This window comes from Balaenoptera borealis (assembly GCF_965194805.1).
Source record: "Balaenoptera borealis genome assembly, chromosome: 4".
In the NCBI taxonomy this organism is placed as follows: domain Eukaryota; kingdom Metazoa; phylum Chordata; class Mammalia; order Artiodactyla; family Balaenopteridae; genus Balaenoptera; species Balaenoptera borealis.
Genome location: NC_138861.1, coordinates 131,482,276 through 131,504,478, shown reverse-complemented (window position 1 = coordinate 131,504,478; position 22,203 = coordinate 131,482,276). Strand labels below are relative to the sequence as shown.

Genomic DNA, 22,203 nt, shown 5'->3' with positions numbered 1-22,203 from the left:
AGCACTGCACAAATACGGTTTTCCCATAGCTTTGTCCAACAGAGCCACAGAAATTTTCAACAGTTACAGATTTATTTTAAATTGCCCTTTTTTTTGATAGCATTACCACAGTAAGTGCCAGAAACAGAGTTTATACTTAATGTCGTTTTTTTGGTAATCTCATACATCAATACATTTAAAGCCAGAGGAAATTTTTAACATTTAGAACTTACTACTAGCACACTGTTTCTTGGAAGCAGAGAATTAATACCTGAAGTACAACTCCAGGAACTAATTTTCAAAATTTTTACTTATTCTGTTTTATGAAGTAACTATCTTAGATACTTCTCTGGTAAGCTTGACCAATAGAAATATTGTACCTATCGCTCCCAACTGTAGGGCTGCCAAGGGGGAAACAGAGATCAGGCAGATGATTCATAAGATGGTCTAGCAGAATACAAAATGATGATTCTAGACACTAGGGTTTTAGTTTTGCTACTGAACTGCTGTGTGACCTTAGATAGACAGCAATTCTTAATTCCCCTACTGACACTTAGTGTACATGCATATCTACATACATACCTATACACACACACACCCTTGGCTAAAAGTGTCTGTCTTGACTCTTGAGTTTTTAATCTGTCAGAGCAAATAAATGCAGAAGTCTGCACCAGAGGCTCTCTTGAGGTGTTTTCTAGCTCATGGTTCTTCAGTTCTACTGTTTTACCCAGCCTTTAAACTGACTGACTGACTATTGACTTTTAGCTAGATTTCAAACCTGAGTTGTGATTAACAGTATTATAGCTACCTTTGAATATTACTTTAGATTTTGCTATTCTTTTAAAATTTATTTATTATATTTACATGCATAATATTATACATATTCATATGCACAAGGAATACATATAAATATATAAAGAATATAGTATAATAAAACAAATAGCTGTGTACTCACCAGTAGCTTAAGAAATAGAACAATACCAAATATTTCTGAAGCCTGTGCTGTACCTCTCCCTGAGATAATTTTTTATAAGTATTATTTTCTGTGAAAACAGTAACTGACACAGGATGGGCATCTATTAATTATAAAAATAGGCTATAAAAGGAAGAAAAGTCTCAAACAACTACAGACTGAAACCAATTATTGTGACTTTATTACAGTAGTTACAAACAATACTTTAGTGGTATGTATTTGTATCACAATTACTCAAACTGTATACAAATAGGTATTTATACAAGTCTACACTTAAAAAAAGAAAAAGCAATTAATGTCCAAAAAAAAAAGTCACATTATCAACAAAATTTTTTTCTAAAAGTTATGGCCAATAACAAAGGAAATTCACAGTTATTCTGAAAATATTTTAAAGATGCAGGAATCATATTGCACATAATACAGTTATAAACCTTACTGAGCAGATGTGTATATTTTAATCTAGTTTTTCACAAAATTTACATTATCATGCAATACTTCACTGTATACAGAATGGTGGAACTAGAATAAACAGGTTAACTTACAAACTTTTAATATAATGGCCACAAAATTAGAATTTTTTAAAGTTATATTTAAAATAATTTTACTATACAAAAAAAAAAAAACAACCCCAACACTCCAGTGTAATAAAGCTTAATGGACAGAATCAAAATTTGTTCACAGATCAAGTTACATTTTTAGTGTTCTTCTTTATCTTTTCCTTTCTTTTCCTTTTCATCCTGTAGTGCAGTACCGAGTTTTTTAATAAGAACTGACAGAACCTTGTCCAGTGGGTCCATGACTCCTCTTTGAAGCCACTTAGGAATAGTAGTCCTGGCATGATGAAAGCCCAATTTTTGAAGAATATAATCAACGCCTACTGGATCAATTTTTCTTCCAGTCCAAGAAATTAATCTAAAATAATAATAAATTATATTATTAAGGAGTACAGTGCCCTAGCACAGTCCTGAAGGTAGGTTCAAGACAAAGTATTTTCAGTAGATGCAAATGATTATCTAACCTTCAATTCCTGGATTCACTGTAATAGCACTCAAAAAATGTGTGAGCCTACACAGCAATGGCGTTTAGTGAATTTCATCGTGATTAATTTATTTTAGGCCTCAAGTTACATGGTCATCTTAAACCTTTAAAGGACATCTGGCTCATTCTAAAAGATGGTATTAACTTGATGGGGGGAATCCTTTCATGATGTACACATATATCAAATCATGATGTGCACTTAAAATATCTGTTTTGTCAATTATACTTCAATAAAGCTGGGAGAAAAAGGCTAAAATTTACTGTGTTTGCTATGTGCTAAACATGTTTGAAGGAAGAACCATTTTCTCCCTATTCTTTCTATTTTCTTCCGTATAGAAGAACAGCATTAGTGAAACACTCCTGGTCTTTCTCTGCCCCCTTATTGATGATTTATCTGATTGGCAAATTAACAGAGGAACTGAGTAGTGTAGTTCAGTACCCTCCTCCGTACCTGCTCTTCAGGAGCCACTCATTTTGAACTGTTCCTCCATGCCATAGGTTTTTCAAGGACAGGCCCCTAAATAGTTAGTTAGCCCAAGACTGTTCATGGCTGCCTGTAGCTGGGTGAGTACACAAGGCTGCTGACTGCACAACTCTAGCATCCGTCTGCCCCCCCCCACCTCCTACTTGAGTTCTGCATCATTGAGACTCTGTAGGTAAGTCCACACCTAGACTTTGTAATACAAAGACATTGTTGCTTGACACCAAACCACATTCTGTTATCAGCTTTTATTAAAGCTGTAATTCTGATTTCCAGCTGCCTCTTGCTGTTTCAATTGATCCTGAACTTAGGTAGGGAAAAGGAGGGTATTAAGCACTGGTCTGGTAAAACTCTAATGGTTATAAGCTTTTTCCATTAATTAACTCATGTAACCATTGTAACAACCCTGAAAGGTAGGTAATACCATTTTCCAAATTTTTCATATGAGGCACCTGAGGCGTTAGATCCTTTGGCCAAGGTCACTCAGCCACTACGCTCTGTAGCTGGGCTTAGAGCCGGAGCCCTTAACCACGTGCTCCACCACTATATTGTATCGCTTAATCTCTTGACAGGTATCTAAAATATATATATATATATGTTTATGGCAAATTTAACTTTTTATTCTCATTTTAAATTAAAAGATAGTCAATTTCATTATATTTATTGAGATTTACATATACTGAACAGTTTTCTGTATTAGGACCTTTGCAGTATTTTAATATTGGCACTTAATATTTCTCATGAATATATGTACTATTAATAGCAAAGTGTATTATTGATTTGGTTACAACATATTTTATTAAACACAAATTACTAACACAAAGTCACTACTTTCCGCTTATACAGGAGTCCACTGAATAATGGAGATCTTACTAGCTTGGAATGATTTTGTGGCATAATTATACCTGAATAATAACGTTGTCTAAATGAAATATGTATCATTCTGCAGAATGTTGTGCTGGACTTTTTTTGATACTGTTATTGCATGATGGACAGTTATAATTTGATTAACAAAGCAGATGAGAGGAAAGAGGAAAATAATAGGAAGGTTGTGAGTGGTAAATCACACACAAGGACATACAAAGCAGGTACCGCTAGTTACAGCAGAAGTTTAATGTAATTAAAACTAGAAAATACTTTGGAAAGTTTGATATGAAAACAATGTGATGTCGCTGGGGTTGTGATTGTAGTAGAACATGACACAGTAAAGGAACCTGAATCTGACAGAATTAAATCTGACATTTCAGGATGGTTTTATATTGCTTAGTATGCAGACAGAAAGACACTGTGACACTGTAGGTTCTATTACATTGTCATGACATATGTGAGAAATTGTAATGGCTCCTTAATGATGATGTATGACTTATGCATCTTACAAAACAGTTTATTGTAGCTACCTCAAACACCTGAAAATAACATCCTGCTGAGATGGTGAAAAAATAATAGCAACTGCAAAAGTGGAGTTACTCTCATTTTTTACTGATTAACTGACAGGATGTCATGTCACACACTGGATAGCTAGTCAGCACGGAGCTATTCTCAGTTGTTTGTGCTTCTTTTGCCTTGCTTAGAAGCACTTACAAAAGAAAAAAGGGGCAGCAAAAATATCAGAAGCTGTAGAGGTTATAAGTGACTAACATAAAAATATTTTTTGGTAAACCATATTTAACCTGCTGCATTATTTATAACCTTTTTCTCATAATAATCTCATAGGAAACAGGTAAATATGTACACCCACTCCTTACCTAAGAGTGGGTTCTAGATGCCATGTATTGCACATAAAATCTCTCCAGTCCACAGTAGTGTAAGTGATGCTATCTTCTCTGTCTTTGTCAGAGGAATTTTCGTCATGAATGATAACTGGACTTTTCTGTCCTGGTCGAGTAGATAAAATCCGAGGTGGAAAAATAGCTATAAGGAAAATGATATATTAATATTGCAAATACGTATCTCATAAATTTATTTTAAGTCACGAAATGAACAAAGTAATTGGCTCCATTTGTTTTTATTTATAAACGGGCCAAAGCCTCATTTAATTACATTTCTTAAAAAATATTTAAAAATAAGCCATAAGTAAGTGCCAATTATTGGTATTTCTTGGAGAAAGACAATATCGAAGTTATTTTATTCTCTTATAAGAATTAGAAATAACATGTCATCATTTATTTTTGAGTAATAGCACATGTTTTACATGTATTTGTGTGCCTAAAACATATGGTAAAGAATACTGAGATTTATCTGATAGCAGGCACAGGACGCTGAAATTGACAGTTGTAGGGCTCCTAAAAAAATGCCTGTAGGTGGATGACTTTTTAACAGCTTTTTTGAGAACAGTTCACTTGTTTAAAGTGTACAGCTCAATGGTTTTTTAATGTTAGTGCCTATATATATATATATTTGAACAGCTGTACTAACTTAGGAGTTTTTTAGGTAAGCAGTCTTTTCACTCTTCATAGTTGAGTACTCAAATGTTTTATGAAAAATGATGTCTTTTAAAATTGGCGATCATAAATGATATATTTAAAATTGAATCTGGGACAAAAGTAGCTTTCATATGATCTTTAATAAATACAGCATTTCTACAGGGCACAGGTTTTCAAGACACAAACTGGGCATAAAGTAATGATTAATATGAAATATGATATGTATTATATAGCTCTGGTTATAACTGTTAATTAGTAGTGGGGTAATATATTGATTGGGAATGAACCTAGGAATGAAGCTGTACTCTCACACCACATCGGAATACAGATGTCTTCAGTTATTGCCTGGTCTGTTGCTCTGCTTTTGTTTATTATTGATGGTGGTTACAGTACTACAGTTTATCTGGATGTTCTAGGAATATGTTGATTCCGCTCTAGTCTTACATGCTGTTAAGAATTTTCTGAGGCATGTTTATATTTATTTTGCCCAACATTACTTGCTTTTAGTTTTTAAAGACAAAATATACTTACAGCTATTAAAATATTTTATTTATAATTAAAATCCCCATAAGTAATAATCTTGTTACTGTAAGTCCGATAATCAAGTCCCTATTTCCTCTTTTCTCATTGAAATAATGTCTTACAACAATTTCTATAAAAAATACATTTTAAAAGAAATACACACAGTTCATGGCAGGCCAACACAATATTTCATAAAGTGACAAAGGTTCCACATAATACCTGAGGGAAAGAAATCTGGCAGGCATTCATACCTAGGTAGACTAGAAAAGAATTCTGCACTTCACAGCTTTATCTAGAATCTGTGTTTCTCCACATTAAGTTTAAATATTAAGGCAGAGAGAAAAACAAGAGGATTAACAGTGATGGTATACTTTGTTGCTCTATGTGAAGACTGGATCTATGCATATTATACGTAACATTTCCTATTATATGCCTGCAGTCATTTCACTTGAATGGCTCATAGATTTCTCCCAGCCATCATTATTGCTTTCACTCTCACTGAATTTTTGGCACATCTAGATTAAATAGTAATGGAAGAGCAATTCAATTTATGTGTGCTATATTTACACTCTTTCCACATGGTCTTTTGATAATCTGTCTTTGTTTTCTTCACTCAAACATTCATCATGAAGCTATTTTGAAATATCTACAAGATAAATTTTATATCTCTTTCTTCTTGGAAAACATGAAGCAGTTATTATAGTGTGACGAACAAATTTCACCTATTCGAAGCAGTTTTTTTTAAAAGCACATCTGTTGTTTTTACCACTGTATATTCATATAGTTGCACAATAAATATTTATTGAGTGAATAAAGACCATATATTTGGAGAGCATTCCATATCATGACATTTTAAACTACCTCATTCTTTTAAACAGCTACAGAGTATTCCATTTCATTGTATGGACACACCATAATATATTCAGCCAATTCCATATGGATATTAGGGTCACCATATGTTTCTTAGTGGGCCAACATTTAAGTTTCCAGTGAGTAGAACCAATGTTAGCTAGCTCATGAAAAACAAGACACCACTACTGAGGTCTAAATATTTATAAAAAAAGATAATGTTCTGTGCATTCTAGACAGATATATCTTCTTATTTAATTCAGTTTTCCCAATTATGTATGTAACTCTTGCTAACTTTATTATGTAGTTGTTTCTCTAGTCATTTCACTTAGACTAGCAATATTTCCTCAAAGAGGTTCTCTTTTCCAACTTTGTGAGACTATCTTACTAGACCTGATAATATACAGAACATATATGGAAACATTTTGTAAAGTATAAAACACCATTCAGTTTGAGATATGGTTAGAAAAAAATGAAATGTACCTGGCAGATACTCAGAAAGTCTATCACATAGTCTTACTAATATATATTTATTGATATTTGTAACTCATAGAGGAAGGAGATACATTCTACCCATTTTATCACTAGACCATAAAAATCCATATAAATTGTAGTGAGAGCTGCCTTTCCTGAAGCTTGAAAGGAAAAAAACCCCAAAAACAATATGCTACCCACCTTTTTCTTTTTCTTTAAGATAAGCTGACACTAAATCATGAAGAAACATGATGAGCTCGGCATCCATCGTCACACAAATGTGGTCAGTGAACTCTGTCACCACACTGCATTCTACCTTTGGCTTCAGGCTGGCGTCTGCAATGGCAAAGTTCTTTTACAGTAAAAGATTATTGAAATAAGTCCCTTCCTCTTCCCATTAACAAGGGATTTACATGGGTCCATGTAAATGCCTCCACTTAAATGCAGTTTCTGTATATGACTTAAAGAATGATGATGATAGTTTACTAAGCACTTTCCAAGTATATGCCATTTACTCATAAAAACCTGATGAAGTCCTAATATTAGCCCCATTTGAGGAGAAAGAGGCACAAATGGAGTAAATTATTTGCCAGAGGTCATATAGCTGGTAAGAATATCAATCAATTTGAACCAGAAGATCAATTTCTTTATATTATATTACAAAAATAACCTTCAGGGAAAAAAAGAAGTTTGAAGATCCTTTAGAATTTCTTAGTTAACTTTAGAAACTAAAGATTGTTTTTCCACATACTCTGTAACGAAGGTTCTTGTGGTTCTTGAACATGAATAGATTTAAAGTCAAGCTGCATCCTTGGTAACGCAAAGATAGTCTCTGTTTCATGATTGTAGCTAGAACACCCTCTGAATCCACTCAGCAAACTAGAGCTCTTCACTGTAGTGCTATTCTCAGTGTTATTAGCATCAACATTACGAAGCAGGTTTAGCTCTACAAGCATAATGATAAAGACGATAACAATCAAACCAATAGGCATTGATAAGCATATAGCTTTCACGACATTGATACACAGAACTTTTATCATTTCAAAGAGCTGGAAAATGAATACATTTAAAAAAGGCCATATTTAAGCTTTGATTTTGAGACTAGTTATATGCCACTATAGATATAAACATGGACAAATATTTATATATACATACATATACAAATATATATCTCACTATTCTCAATATTGAAGCTTTATAACATGATTTTGGATAAATCCAGTAAATTGTGTTTTTTTGTTTCTTGAATTTTGAATATTATTCTCAATTGAAATCGTATCTGAATTTAATGAAGGCGAAGTCTTAACCACTGGACCGCCAGGGAAGTCCCAGGAGGTCTTTTTTAAGTAAAACATTCAAGTCTTAACATGTCCCAGTCTAGTCAGCTTTTTAATACAGATGAAATGATTGGTAAAAGCAGTACTCTAAACTCTAACACAAAAACAACCGCAGAATAAGAATTTTCATGACTGAATTACTACAAGACCGGTGAATCTAATTTACTTCCTTATCCTGCTTTGTTCTGAGAACATTTTTAACAGTCTCTGATCCCTAGGGTTGCTAACAACTATTTTCCATGAGGCCCAAGCCATCTTCTTTTCCATTCTGAGAGGATTAAAAAAATGAATAAATTAAAAAATGAAAATGAATTTAAAAACTTCGTCAAAAGCACTCTCTTTAAACTTATGACTTCATAGGAATACTAATATTTAGTTTCATTTTATTCCAGCTATCCTGAACCTTAATTTTTGGTATTCTATTACTTAGTTGTATAATAACTTTCCCAAACCTCCAATGTGAACATTACTATAAAAATATTTTTCCAATTATAATAAACTTAATTTCATTTATTTAAACCGATTTTATTTTGAATGTTTTCAGTTACATCTAAAATAATTTTAGTCCATGAGATGTTGCACTACTAGGGTGGTGAATCATGTACTAATATTGCTACTTAAGGCAGCTGGAATAAAACGAAAATTGTTTAAAGAAATGGAAATTCTCCCTACACTTAAATTCTAAGCACAGTCAACAGAGCCCAAAATAGAGAAAACAAAACAAAATAAATCTCTCCAAAGAATCAAACTTTTAACCTTCATTTCTTGTGGCTGTAACGTAATTGAACCATTCTTTCACACTTGCTACTCCATGGGGTGGATTTTCATGGCGACGCCTTGTTATCTTGGTTATTGTTGCCATAGGACTTTCCAAAGCACCGCATGGTTTGGTAACCATGGTATTATGGCCCAGATGAAAATCCAGTGTTTGTACAATATATGTAGAATGATCACTAGCGCCTAGAGGGGGGAAAAAAGTTTCTCAATGTAACAAACTATATTTAGATGCAAGAAAAGTTGTGGCCCCAGAGCAATAGATATAGCTAGGTAAGTCATACACAGATAGAGAAGGCTGTAAAACTAAGGAGTACATAAGAGAGAAAACAATTCACAAATATTTTTTCTTTTAGTTATAACTGGATCTATCCCCAAGAAGATGAAGAATATCAACCATTTTTTCCTTCATCATTAAGAAACCACTGAGTAGAAAATTAAAGCTAAAAGAAACTGTAAATAGAGGTAAAAGCACAGCCTGCCCTTAAAAGTTTTGTAAAATAGTCTTGACTGGCAAGTAATTTCCTTACACTACCACTGTGTGTCGTCTTCTCTTCATGTTTTTATAAGAAATTTTTACAATAACTGTTATTATGACTATGGCCAGCCACAGCAACAAAAACTTTAATTGCCTAAGTAAGAAACAGAGTGAGATGGTAAGTTCAGAAATAAGTCCTTTAACATGTCCCAGACTTTATAGATACTGACTCATTGGCAGTGAACTCCTTGACATTGTCAGATACATGATAATAAATAGAGATGGATTTCAGAAATACCATAAGAAAAACAGATAAAAGATATGAGAAAAGAAAATTACTTTGTCATATATAATCATGTAAGAAGATGGGAAAAAGTGAAAGCTGAAAATGTGTCAGTTTACCATCTTCCCAGATTTTTTGAGCTTCGGTCCAAAAAGCAATATTTGGTTCCTCTAAGTGAAAAAGGGCCCATGATTTTGAACGGAAATTTGGACCATGAAAACAAGCTAGTGTCATATGATTTCCATGTAAGCTCATTGATCCTCCAAACTGCATTCCATCTTCCGGTAATGGAATCTGAAATAAGGATATGTGGCATCCTGATACCACCTTCAGTACTCCAGGCCAATGTCGATGATGAGCTGCATCGAGCACTGCAAGAAAACAAAAAACCACTTATCCTGAAATATCTCATGAACATCCTGAATGCTGGGTAGGAAGACAGCAGGTGGCTACTTTGTACAGCTGAAGTGACTCAGATAACGGATGAAAACAACAATTCAGTCCCTGGTTAACATTAAGCAGAGAAGCTAATAAGGATACAGTCTGGGAAAAGATGCTGTGTAAGGATGGCTAGAGCTCAGGAAAGTAGCAACTTGCTAATAATAATTACAACTAATGCTTCTGTAATGATTAATGATTTACAAAGTGCCCGCATGAAATTTTATGTAATTCTCACAGTATCTTTGTAAACTATGTATTTCATCTAGACTCTTCAGGTGAAATAGAAGAGGGGTTAAGTGAACCAGTGATTAGAAGGCCTAGAAATCAAAGGCAGATCCCTGATTTTAAGTACTGGAAAAAAAACCTTTTATACCCTTTGCTGCTCAGAAGTGAGGTCTGAGGACCAGCGGCATCAACGTCGCCTGGGAGCGTGTCAGAAATCCACTCTTATGTCCACCCCAAATCTACTGCATCAGAATCTGCATTTTAAAAAGCTCTCCAGGTGTTTCAGATGCACATTAAAGTTCAAGAAGAACTAATCAGATACACAGTTGACCACTGGACAACGTGAGGGTTAGGGGCACTGACCCTCCACACAGTCGAAAATCCACGTATAACTTATGGTTGGCCCTCCACATCCACACTTTCTGAGGATTCAACAAACCATAGATGGTTTAGTACCACAGTATTCATTACTATTGAAAAAAAATCTGTGCATGGGCCTGCACAGTTCAAACCCATGTTTTTCAAGGGTCATCTGTACAATTCATATTTATATTTCCCACTTATTCCAATAATATCCTTTTGGCTGTTTTCCACAATTCTCATTCTGGATCTAACCAAGGATCATACATCATGATCATGCAAGGATCATGCATTAGTTGGCATATCTCTTTAGTTTCCTTTAATCTAAGACAATTCCTTAAGCCCGTTTGTCTGTTTCCCATGACAAAGACTTTTTGGAAGAATCCAGGCCATGCATTTTTGGGAACACCCCTGTATTTGTATATATGTTTAATACCAATTCTAGTTTAAAGGAAATGCAGGGACTAGGGGAACAAGATAAATGAAACCACAAGGAAGCAACTGAAAAAGACCCAGAAAGTAGGATATTCTGCAGAACAATTGGCCAAGTCTCTTCAGCAAGTCAGGTCACTAAAAAAAGGACTATACTGAATTTAAAAATAGTAAAGGAACATAACCATTTTTAATCTGTGATCTTGAATTGGACATATTGGTTTGGACAAACCAGTTGTAAATATAATTTTAGATCAGTTGTGGACTGTGCTGAGGTGGCTAGAGGAGATAATTAGCACAATGGAAAGTTCGAGATTGTTGACTGGAAAAGGCTACAAAACAATATGAATAATGTTTTGGTAAAAAGTACATATGTGTGTGTGTGTGTGTGTGTGTGTATGTATATATACATACACACACACACACATGCATAGAAAAGTATCTGAAAGTATATACTCTCAAGTGTTCACAGTGATGATTTCTGGGTGGAATGTGATTTTTTTGTTGTTGTTGTTTTGCTTGTATATGTTTTCTCATTTGTTTTTCCAATGCACATGTACTGCTTATATGATAATAAATCATGAAAAATTATTCTGCTTCTGACTACTTTTCACTTTTACCACTATCACTCTAGTTAAGGCCACCATCGTCTGTTGCCTGGACTCTCAGAAAATCCTCCTTACAATGGTAACGTAAGTCTGTAGCAATGGTAATGGTAATTATTGCAGTGATTTCCTTACTTTCATTCTTAACCACCTTGGTCTGTTCCCCACACAGCAGCCAGAGTGATGCTTTAAAAAGGATTATTTTTTTAAAAAGTGAATCAAATAATATCAGATCTGTTCAAAGCTCTCCAGTAGCTAGCTACCCATCATATTAAAAATCTTATCTTTGGCCTCTCTAAATTCATGTCCAGTATTTTCTTGCTTGCTCACTCTGTTCCACCACAGTGGGCCACCTTAATGATCCTCAAACAAGCAAGTTTCCTCCCAACTGTCGAAGCTTTGCACCTTTCAGTAGCCCACTTTGCCCAGAACTCTCTTCCCCAGATCTTAGCCTACCTCTCACTTCAGAAAAGGTTTCCCTGACCACCCTTTCTCAAACAGCTATTCTCACAGTATGTATCACAGACTCTATGATCCTTCCCCTGCTTTGTTCTTTCTCTCAGCATTTCTCTCTACCTGAAATTATCTTACACACTTACTTAGCAGATTTGTTATGGTCTGTCTCTCCCATTAAAATGTAAGCTCCATGAGGGTAGGAATTTTTTCTACTAGTAGATCTCCTATGCCTAAAACAGTGCTTAAGAACACGGTTGATACATAATAAAAATTTGAATTACTGAATGAAAATCTGCCTAATATGACACAGGTAATAAATCCAAACTCAGACATTCTGATTCCATAGCCCATGCTCTAAACCAGAATGTGGTGGTGTCACATTTAGTATTCAAGAGCATGGAGTGTAGTTGTATGTATTAAACAGTCAGATGAACATGAGTAATGTAATGGGAAATACAATGTAAGCTATTCAGAATAAAAGAAAATATATCTAATCATTAGTTGTAACTTGTAATTATGTAATAAAGTAAGAATTAATTTGTAATGTAGTGATGTAATCTGTAATAACGGCATGATTGTAGATGAGCTGTGGCAGGGGGAGGAGATAATGAATGAATGACTTCCCAAATGATGGCCTCTAATTCCATTGGCGGGTAGGAAATTGGGTACTTTGCTGAGTGAGCAGGATAAAAAGCATATGGACCACTTTTTAAGCATGGTATGTAGATATTATTTTAAATTAACACATATTTAGTGAAAGATAAAGCATATATAAAGCCTTAGTCTTCTAACTCTTACATTGTTCTTGTGAACTTTTCTCTAGGTTATTAGTCATTGTCTTAGGTGGAAGATAAGGAACTGGTCCCCAGGTAGACAGAGCTCGTTTGCTGGTGTCAAACTGTTGAGTGAAAAATTCCTGCAGCTTCATTCCTATTTTTATCAGGTCTGGTGTAGTTGATCTTGATATCATTACTTGGAAAATATCCCACTTCAGATCTCCATGGACAAAAATTTCACTAGAGCATAAAACAGAATCTTTTATCATATATATTACAGAAGACAGTTTAAAAGCACAAGAAAAAGTCTCTTCCCCACCAGTTTTTCATTCATATTAATTGTATGATATAAAATCACTGTGCAGGAAAAATGGTTTGTGTTTTCTCACTGGATGATAGAAAATATGTTGAGTAGTCATGTAAAGTACTGAAAAAGTAATATTTTACTAAATACCTTTTATCGGTCATGCTTGAATCCAGTGTATTATACAGATTTACTTTCCATTCATCCTGAAGCTTGAGATCAGCATTACTGAAGATACCCATGAGAATACTTGAGCCCATGTAATCAACACGAGCTTCAGTAGAACCCATAGTAATCTGAATTTTGTGACTGGGTTGCTGACTTGGATGTTCAGAAATATGAGCTAAAATAGAAACAATAATTACTTTTCACAGAAATGTCTCATGGGAAAAACTCATCAAAATCAATTTTCAAATACTTTTCTTCAACATATTGTTCAGTTGTAAAATTTCAACATACCAACCATCTCCAAAGCATTGACATCTATAGTCCCTCCAACTACTCCTCCTTTAGAATCTAACTGTGATCTTCCTAGACCAACAGACATGCTTATCTCTCGATCTCGATTACTTCCTACTGACAGCCGGCCCTGGCTCTTCAAACCACTAGTTGTCCAACTATAAAAAAGAAAAAGTGTTATTAATTAGACATATGGCTTCCCATGTCAATGAATTAAAACAGGAGTTAGATGATTTCAAAAAAGTTGGACAATGAAACAATACATTTCTTATAAAAACTATGGTAAACATTTGAATATTAACATTAATGATGAAGCTTTCTTCTTAACTAGAAAATTATGCTATTTTCCTTATCATTTTCTATCTTTTTAGAACACATATTTCATGCTGTTTTTATGTTACAGTATCTTTAGGATTAAACCATTTTCAGGATAAAGCAAGGTATATAATCTTTTATCTACTGTCTTCACTGTCTCAAACATTTCAGCATTAAAAAAAGGTTTTGAATTGCTTTACTACAATTAGAAAAATTACAACTAATGATTAAATGTATTTTCTTTGTATCTGAATAGCTTACGTTGTATTTCCCATTACATTACTCATATTCATTTGAACGTTTAATTGCTTCAGGTTGATAGCAAACACGACAAGTGTTTCCCATGGGGTCCCTTGTTGGCTTGCTGCTTTGTTTGATTTGTTAAAAGGAGTTGATGTTTTTGAAAGTGAATCTAAAAATAGAAAATCAAATGTACATTCACATAGATGCTCAGGCAATTACAAAGCAAAAACTACTCATCACTATAATCCAGAAGGTAAAATTATGATATTCTTGTGTTAAAACCTAACATTTACTAGCTGTCCTATTGCCTCCAAAATATTAATAGTTACCATTTACTGAATGGTCAGTAAGGGTTGCCAGCCTTACTTCTTGAAAGCTCATAGTTCTGTATGACCTCCATCTTATATGAGGAGATTCTGGTGTGCATGGGATATAGCAGCACAGATCGTTTATCACCCTAGGATTTTCTTACCAAAGAAGAAAATCATAAGTTGCTGCTGCCAAGAAGAGAACTTGGAAGGCAGGTACCATTCTGAAATGCAGATGCTGGCTGGGGTGCCTGTCTTCTGTGTTCTTATGGACTCAGTATATATCCTGAGTCCTGTGTTGGCTCATTATACTCTAATCTTACCTTGTGACATGAACTACATCATTCATTTTATATACTTAGACACAAGTAGAGCCTTGAGCACATAAGAGAGTTAAAAAAATATAGTGTCTGAATAAAAGAATGACTGAATGAACGCAAAGATTAACTTTTTCAATATGGAGTTTACAACACTGTAGGTTTGTTTTACTTCCTGTGGTGCATGCTAACAATATGCTCATTCCTGTCTCCCTATCCCTTTTCTTTTTTTAACATCTTTATTGGAGTATAATTGCTTTACAATGGTGTGTTAGTTTCTGTTTTATAACAAAGTCAGTCAGTTATACATATACATATCCCTTTTCAAAGCTACTAGCCGCCCAGCTGTCTCTTCTGCTAGCAAATACTGTGAAGTGCTTTGTCTGTTGTTTGGTTTGGGGTTCCTCCCCCAACCCCACATCTCCATAAAAACCTGCAAGAGAATAACTTCCTGCAGTTGGGGGCAGAAGTCTGGGAGTAACTAATTAAGATTTTTATCTTGGGGCCGCTGGAGGGCTACTGATAACAAGGAGAGCAGTGTTACCTCTTTGGGGAACTGAAGAATCAGACACACTCCTTGACCTTATGGAAGCTGGGGATTTTAGGCTCTGTGCTGCTGTCCCTGGTGACATGGTGCTGTTTGTCATATGCTCATTGAACACATTAGGCGACTGAGGCATGTGGGTGAAAGAGGCTGACTGACTAGGCTGCTCCCAGGTCCTGCAGTAAGCTTTTCTTGAAGATTCGGGGGAAAGGTGTTGGCTTACACCTTCAATGGAATCCGGTGTCCCTGGGCCAGATGCTAACAGAAAAGTAGACAGCAAAAACAAAATTAACAGGGTAATATCCCATGTTATAAAATAAGAAATTTCACCACTCCACCATTTCTAATCACATTTTATATTCCTTCCAGTTCTCTGACAACTGTATGATGTACAGTTTGCAAAGTACATTCCAGCATGTTATTTTTTTAAGTTCTCACAGAAACTCCATGAGATGGGTAGGACAGGCACTCTGTTCCATATTACAGATGAGGGAATAGACCCAGACCCAGATTTCTGATATTTTCTACTCTATCATGCTAACTCTGTCTTTCACTTACGCAGTGTAATACTACAACAATATCTAAGTCCAAGAGAAAAAATGCAATATGATAGCATGTCCCCAGTATATTCTATTTTCCATGTTTAACCATGATTAACTTGGTTAAATGTATTTCTGCGTTTCCAGATTTTACAAAGATTACAGGGTAATCATCACAGAATAAAAATCAGCTGAACTTAACCCCTGAGAGAGCAAGTATTTTGTGACCTCCAATGCTAGTGCATTCCCAGTGGCTATTTGCACATTAAAGGGGCTCCACTGGCATTTGCTGAATGAGTGAAAGAATTGCAGGGTACAAACTTACCAAGTAAGACAAAGTTTGTGTTATCAATCATGGATCTTGTTACTATTGTAATCAAAATGAAAAGCAGCCTAAGTATAATTTATAATTACATAAACAGGCTTACTTGGCAAATTTATAGTTTGGTCTCCGAGGAATAGGCGTCTTGCAATACTCCTCCTATACCAAGCTCTTGGAAATGCCAGAATTTCACTGAGGCGGCGCATATCATATTTAAAGGAAGCAGACCCTATATCACAAACAGCTGATACATAAATAAAGTTTGTTAGAAAACATTTCCAAAACCTTTAATATTTTCACATGGTAGGTATAATAGGACATGATATTACACAACTGAATTATAATTCTGTTACAATTCATAGAATACCAAAATAAGTTACATAGTATGATTAGTAAGTGATAATGTGTTCCTTCCACAAGTGATAAAAATAGCACATTCTGCACTGTTAGTTCCATTTCTGAGGTGAGGGCAAATTGGAATTCTATTATCAAGTGATGATATCGCGAAATTCTCAGAGAGGATCTAAAGATTGGTCTCACAAACAGCTTCCAGCTTTAACATAGAGCTCTTCTCAGATATGGGAAATGAATCATCAGGATGAGCTAGAATACAAACTTCCTCAAAAGTAGCTGCAAACCAAATAACTGTATGGCAAAAACTACTATTTTCCTTGTAGACAGCAAGCAGCGACTTGTCAATCTGAAAGCACTCTCATGGCTGTCCCCTGGGGTTCTGCTCTGCGCACACTGCTGCTTTTGCTTCATGTGCCTTCTATTCCTCCACCATAGCTTCTGTTGCATTTACATGCCAACATCTCCCAAACCTGAAGTGCCTGTTTCAGTCTGAGCCCATATCCACACAGCCCATTAGCCAACTGCCTACCAGACCCTTCCACCTCAAGGTCGTATAGGCATTTCCTTCTTTATTTCCTATCTAAGTTAATGACCTCACTGTCCCTTCAGTCACCTAAGCTAAAAGTTTGAGGCATCCTTGTCTCCTCTACTGCTCCTCATACAACTTGTCCTTAAGCTTGTGGATTCTCATATTTCTCTTGAAACCATTCCCTCTACTCTTTTTTTACTATAACAACTCAGGCCCTCATCCCCTATTGCTTAATCTGTTTCAACAGCTTCCTCAAGCATCTTTCTGCTCTACCACCTCTTTTCATTTTACCATCAACTCCCTTCCTAAAACATCAATCTGAAGCATCATTCCTTTTTTTTAAAAATGTAAACAGATTATTTTATAATCCATATATAGGTGGTTTTTTGTGGTAAGAACACTTAACATGAAATCTACCCGCTACGGATTTTTAAACGTACAATACAGTATTGTCATCTTTCGGGACAGTGTTGTTATACCATTTCTTAAAAATGCTAATGGCTTCTCCCTGCCCAAAGGATCAGAACCCTATTCTTTAGCCTGGCATATGAGTCCCCCCTACCCCAATCATGTCCTGGGCTATTTTACCAGCTTTACCTCTAGCCAACTTCTCTCTCCCTCTGGCCTCACCTACTGTGTACAACTAACTAAATGTTCAGTTATACCTGTGCTTCAGCTTCAGCGAATCAAAGTATGATCTAAAAGCATACTTTTTGACACGTTGGTACCATTAAATACTGTGTTGCTATAGCCAAGGATATTCCTACATAATTTTGAAGATCTGGCCCAACATCATCTCCTTTGTGAACCTTTCTCTGATCACTCATATAAAGCAGAATATGTTTCCTCCTCTTTAAGTAAACCTCCATTATAGGATTTATCACACTGCACTGTAATTTGTCTACTCATAAGACCTTCCCTTAGTCATGCCTGCACCTTCAAGCATCTAGCAGAGTGCCTGGCACAAGTTCACTGTAAAATAAAGGCTCAATATATGTTTGCTGAATGACCAAACATATATTGTGTTGAGTGAGTTAAGTATACTTACTATATCTTTTCGGTTAATAATTTAAAAAACTTTCACTTGCATAGTACTCTGAATTCTTCAAAATGTTCTACATGCATTTAATTTTAAATACTCAAATCACAACATAAAGAAAATGAGCAAGTGATTTGTCCATAGTTACGTAACTAGTTATAAAGCTGGCAACACATATGCACACAACTCAAGATCTAATGACACCAAGTAAAAAATTTTCAACACTCATCTCTCCTTAGTGTTTTAAGAATTTATAATTAAAAAATCAAACAAACAAAAAGTCAGAAACTTTACCAATTCATGGTAGAGAAGCAAAGAAGCAGTTTTCAGTGATTCAATTAGGCATATTTTGGCCCTTGGGTGATATTTCCACATATTTATCTAGCAATCATATTTCTAACATTGGTTACCTGGACTGAGATAGTACTTGGCTGGACAGTTATTCTTCTCCTTTAAATCAATTTATCACTAAATGCTTAATATTACTAAATGTATTTAATAATTAAACACAAAAAGGAGGCCCTTATTTAATTCTGGAAAAACAATATTTTAATTAAAAAACTATAAAATTGAATACCAGATATATTTATAAGTGTAGTGTCCATTTTGCTTGCAGACTTGCTTACAGACTGACTTTCAAAAAACGAGGCACCTCCTGAACGCCTTATCCGAGACAAACTCACTTTTACAAACTCGAGATTTATACTGAGTGAGTCTTTTCGACCAGTGACTGAAGTGGCTTCTTCATCCACATTCCCTTTAAAAAAAACAAACAAACAAACCAAAAACACATGCGTATGAACACACACACACACACACACACAACTATATATATGTATACACACACACACACACACACAACTATCTAGTTACATGAAATTATCCAATAGGCTAGAATATACTATCAATTAACATCACTTAAGTGAGTAAAAATTTAAACAGAATGACCTAATGAACATTAGGCATTCCTAACAATAATTTTATAGGTTCAAGCCATAGGTTTTATAGGTTCAAGCCATAAACATAATTGATGATTTTTACAGCATCTCTCTTTAAAATGCCAGTGGAATTTAAGTTCACTAAATAACTAGTAATAATAGTCTCATTTTAAATTAACAAATGTGATGCACACCCTTTAAAAATTTACTATTTATAAAATATAATTTTTTATACAAATAGTGATTTGATGAAATATTTAAAATTTAAGTAACATAAGTAACCTCATATCTGAAGAGACTGCACAGTGTATATCACTTATAAAATATTTCGAGTTTTAAAATTCTTATATAATTGATTTACCTACATTACTTATTTCATATTTCTACTTATTATGTAGAGACAGGATAGATATTATCAAGAAGAAAAATAAAGTTTCTGATCTCATTTTATATCCATTATTAAAGATAACATTTCTAAAAAGATCAAAGCTTGAAAAGATGGGATAAATTTGAAAAAGATGCAGACGTGCTAAGTATACCTAATCCTCCTGATCCAGGTGTAAGGCCAGAAACTGCAGTTTTTTGTTTCCCTGCTCCATATGGATGAAATACATAAAGGGAAAAGTCAGACATGCACGCAGTGAAGCTCAACCCAGATGAACTGCTGCTGGAACTGGTCAGATCTGACTGACTACTACTATGTCGACTTCTGCCAAGAGGGCTGCCTAATCCTGACAAACCTACAGGGAACACAAGAACACCAAAATATTTATAAGCCACAGAAAATTTAAAAAACTGTCACTAATATAGTCTCAAGAAACAAACATGACTTGAAAATAAAGTGAAAATAGTCAAACATTAACCGATCAATAGAGTTAAATCCTTGAAATTAAAATGAGGATTTAGATGTATTTTCCAGTTAATTTACTTCATAAACTAAGGCTGAATATTCTGTTCATCTTTGAAATAACTATTTACACATATGACTGGCCAACTCCATGGTTTCCTGTTTCTTTTCTCCTTTGTTCTACAGGAAGCAGGCCGTGGAAGAGGTACAAAACAGCTGGGTTTTAAGCAATGGAGGAGAAGAATGAACTGTAAAAAAAACCCAAACCATATAGCTGGAGTCCACATTTCCCAGAAACAGTGGAAACAGAGTAAGGTACACAAATAGAGAAAGTTAAAGATCTCCTTCTCTTAGGCAGCTATGTGCCCTCACTGGCAACATCCACCATGGGTGGACAGACTAATTCCAAATATGCTTTAAACATAAAAAAATATGAGACTGTCTGCATGGAGCTTTATATGATTTGACAGTGATTCTAAAATACATATTTCCAGACCAGACTTCTTTTGGATTCATATATTGCAGCTGGTTACTTGACATCCCACTAGAATGGATCACAGACATGTGATCACCGACATGGTAAGACAAAGCTTACCATGTCCAAAACTGAACTGATCTTTTCCCCTAATCTGCTTTTCTTCCAGTATTTCCCATCTCCGTAAGTAACACTTCCATGCAAATAGCTCAGCCAGAAACATGGGAGTTATTTGTCATCCTTCCCACTTCTGACTTCCTATCATGCAACTTATCACCATATCATTTCTGTGTCTAACAACATATATCAAATATGTCCATTTTCCTCCATCTTACTATTGCTATTCTAGCCTAAACAATGATCAATTCTGGGCTGCTGAAATGGCCAACTGCTCTCCCTGCTTCCTTCCACTCTTGTTCTCTTCCAAGCAACTGCCACACTGCAGCTGGACTAGTGTTCTAGAAGTGTCAATGATAATCACGTCCACTTCCCTGCTTAACCTCTCGGTGGCTTCCCTGAATGATATGGCTCTTTCCTATCTATATAAATCTTGCTCATGCCAGTATACCCTTTGTTCACCATGCTCCACTTATACTAGTTTTATTCTTTTTATTTTTCAAAATTGTCAGACTCTTTCCTACTTCATGAATTCTTGTATTCTGTACCTGGAGTGTTTATTCCCCCAACTCTCTGCTTGGCTAACTCATACTTAACCTACTTCATGTTTCCACTTAAAACATGTTTGTTTGCTTATTATCTGTTTCTCCAAATTCAATTTAAGTTCCATATTAGCAGGCACTATGTCTGTTAGCTAAGTTCACTACAGTATATCCAACCCCTAGTACTGACCCACAACTCAGCAAAGTTCAATAAAGATCCTTTAAAAGGATGGATATTGTCGTAACCTACATTTCTTATACATTTATTCTCATCATCATTCCTTCTTGCATGTTTTATGATGATAGAATAAGGGGTGCTGCTTCATTCTTTAATTTTCTAAAATAAATGTAGACATAAAAATAGCTGCTCATTTTATTTTCCTCTCATATATTTCTAGCATAGTACATATATACTGCTATAATAATTTGTGTTAATAATTTGTGATATTTTGTCATTAAGAAAAAAGTGAATATCCCAACAGAGAAACGGGCATGGGCATATTTATCCCCCTCTGTCAAACAGCCAATAAAGTAACAATATAGATTAAAATAATAAAATCCCGTTTTACTCAATCATATTAACAATGATTGAAAATAAATTTAAAGCAAAGTGTTGAGAAGAGTACAGTGAACTTGGCGTTCAGACACACTGTGGTGAAGATGCAGAAATCTTTACAGTCTTACTAGAGAGTAAAATATATCAAACACCTTAAAATGTTTGCACTCTCTGACTTAGGAATTCCACTTTTAAGAATTAATCCTATGAATGTTTAAAAATATTTATATACAGAGATACTCATCTCAATATTATTCACAAAATAAAAACCAAAAACCCCAGGGAGTTTCAAATATATGATCAAAATGATGTTATATCATACAGTCATTAAAGTTATTTTAGAGATAAATAATAATTTGGGAAAGCCTGTATTTAAAATTTCTGAAAGTTACATAGCAGAAGAGACCATATTTCAGTTTTTCCTGGGAAAAAGACCATATCTTCACAAAAATGCTAGATAGTAGGTAGGAACTGATAAAGGGATATTATTATTTTCATTTTTGATACTTTTCTGTTTTCTTTATGTTCTATAATGAACAATGAGTTAAT

At 34.7% G+C, this 22,203-nt stretch overlaps 1 protein-coding gene across 11 annotated transcripts in view; it reads right to left on the bottom strand.

Moving 5' to 3' along the window:
• Positions 1-1,108: 1,108 nt before the first annotated feature.
• BLTP1 (bridge-like lipid transfer protein family member 1) overlaps positions 1,109-22,203 on the bottom strand; it is a 204,276-nt gene continuing 183,181 nt past the window's right edge. For 10 of the 11 annotated variants that reach the window (XM_082389554.1, XM_082389562.1, XM_082389561.1 and 7 more), the window contains 14 exons: positions 19,657-19,857; positions 18,757-18,936; positions 16,364-16,501; positions 15,397-15,654; positions 14,246-14,396; positions 13,670-13,827; positions 13,361-13,553; positions 12,929-13,146; positions 9,731-9,982; positions 8,833-9,036; positions 7,491-7,685; positions 6,941-7,075; positions 4,217-4,382; positions 1,109-1,864 (listed from right to left, as the gene is read on the bottom strand). In XM_082389554.1, coding sequence (XP_082245680.1) covers positions 1,648-1,864; positions 4,217-4,382; positions 6,941-7,075; positions 7,491-7,685; positions 8,833-9,036; positions 9,731-9,982; positions 12,929-13,146; positions 13,361-13,553; positions 13,670-13,827; positions 14,246-14,396; positions 15,397-15,654; positions 16,364-16,501; positions 18,757-18,936; positions 19,657-19,857 — 2,666 coding nt within the window. In that variant the 3' untranslated portion in view covers positions 1,109-1,647. The remainder of the gene's footprint in view (positions 1,865-4,216; positions 4,383-6,940; positions 7,076-7,490; positions 7,686-8,832; positions 9,037-9,730; positions 9,983-12,928; positions 13,147-13,360; positions 13,554-13,669; positions 13,828-14,245; positions 14,397-15,396; positions 15,655-16,363; positions 16,502-18,756; positions 18,937-19,656; positions 19,858-22,203) is intronic. The other variant, XM_082389555.1, reaches the window with a different exon arrangement.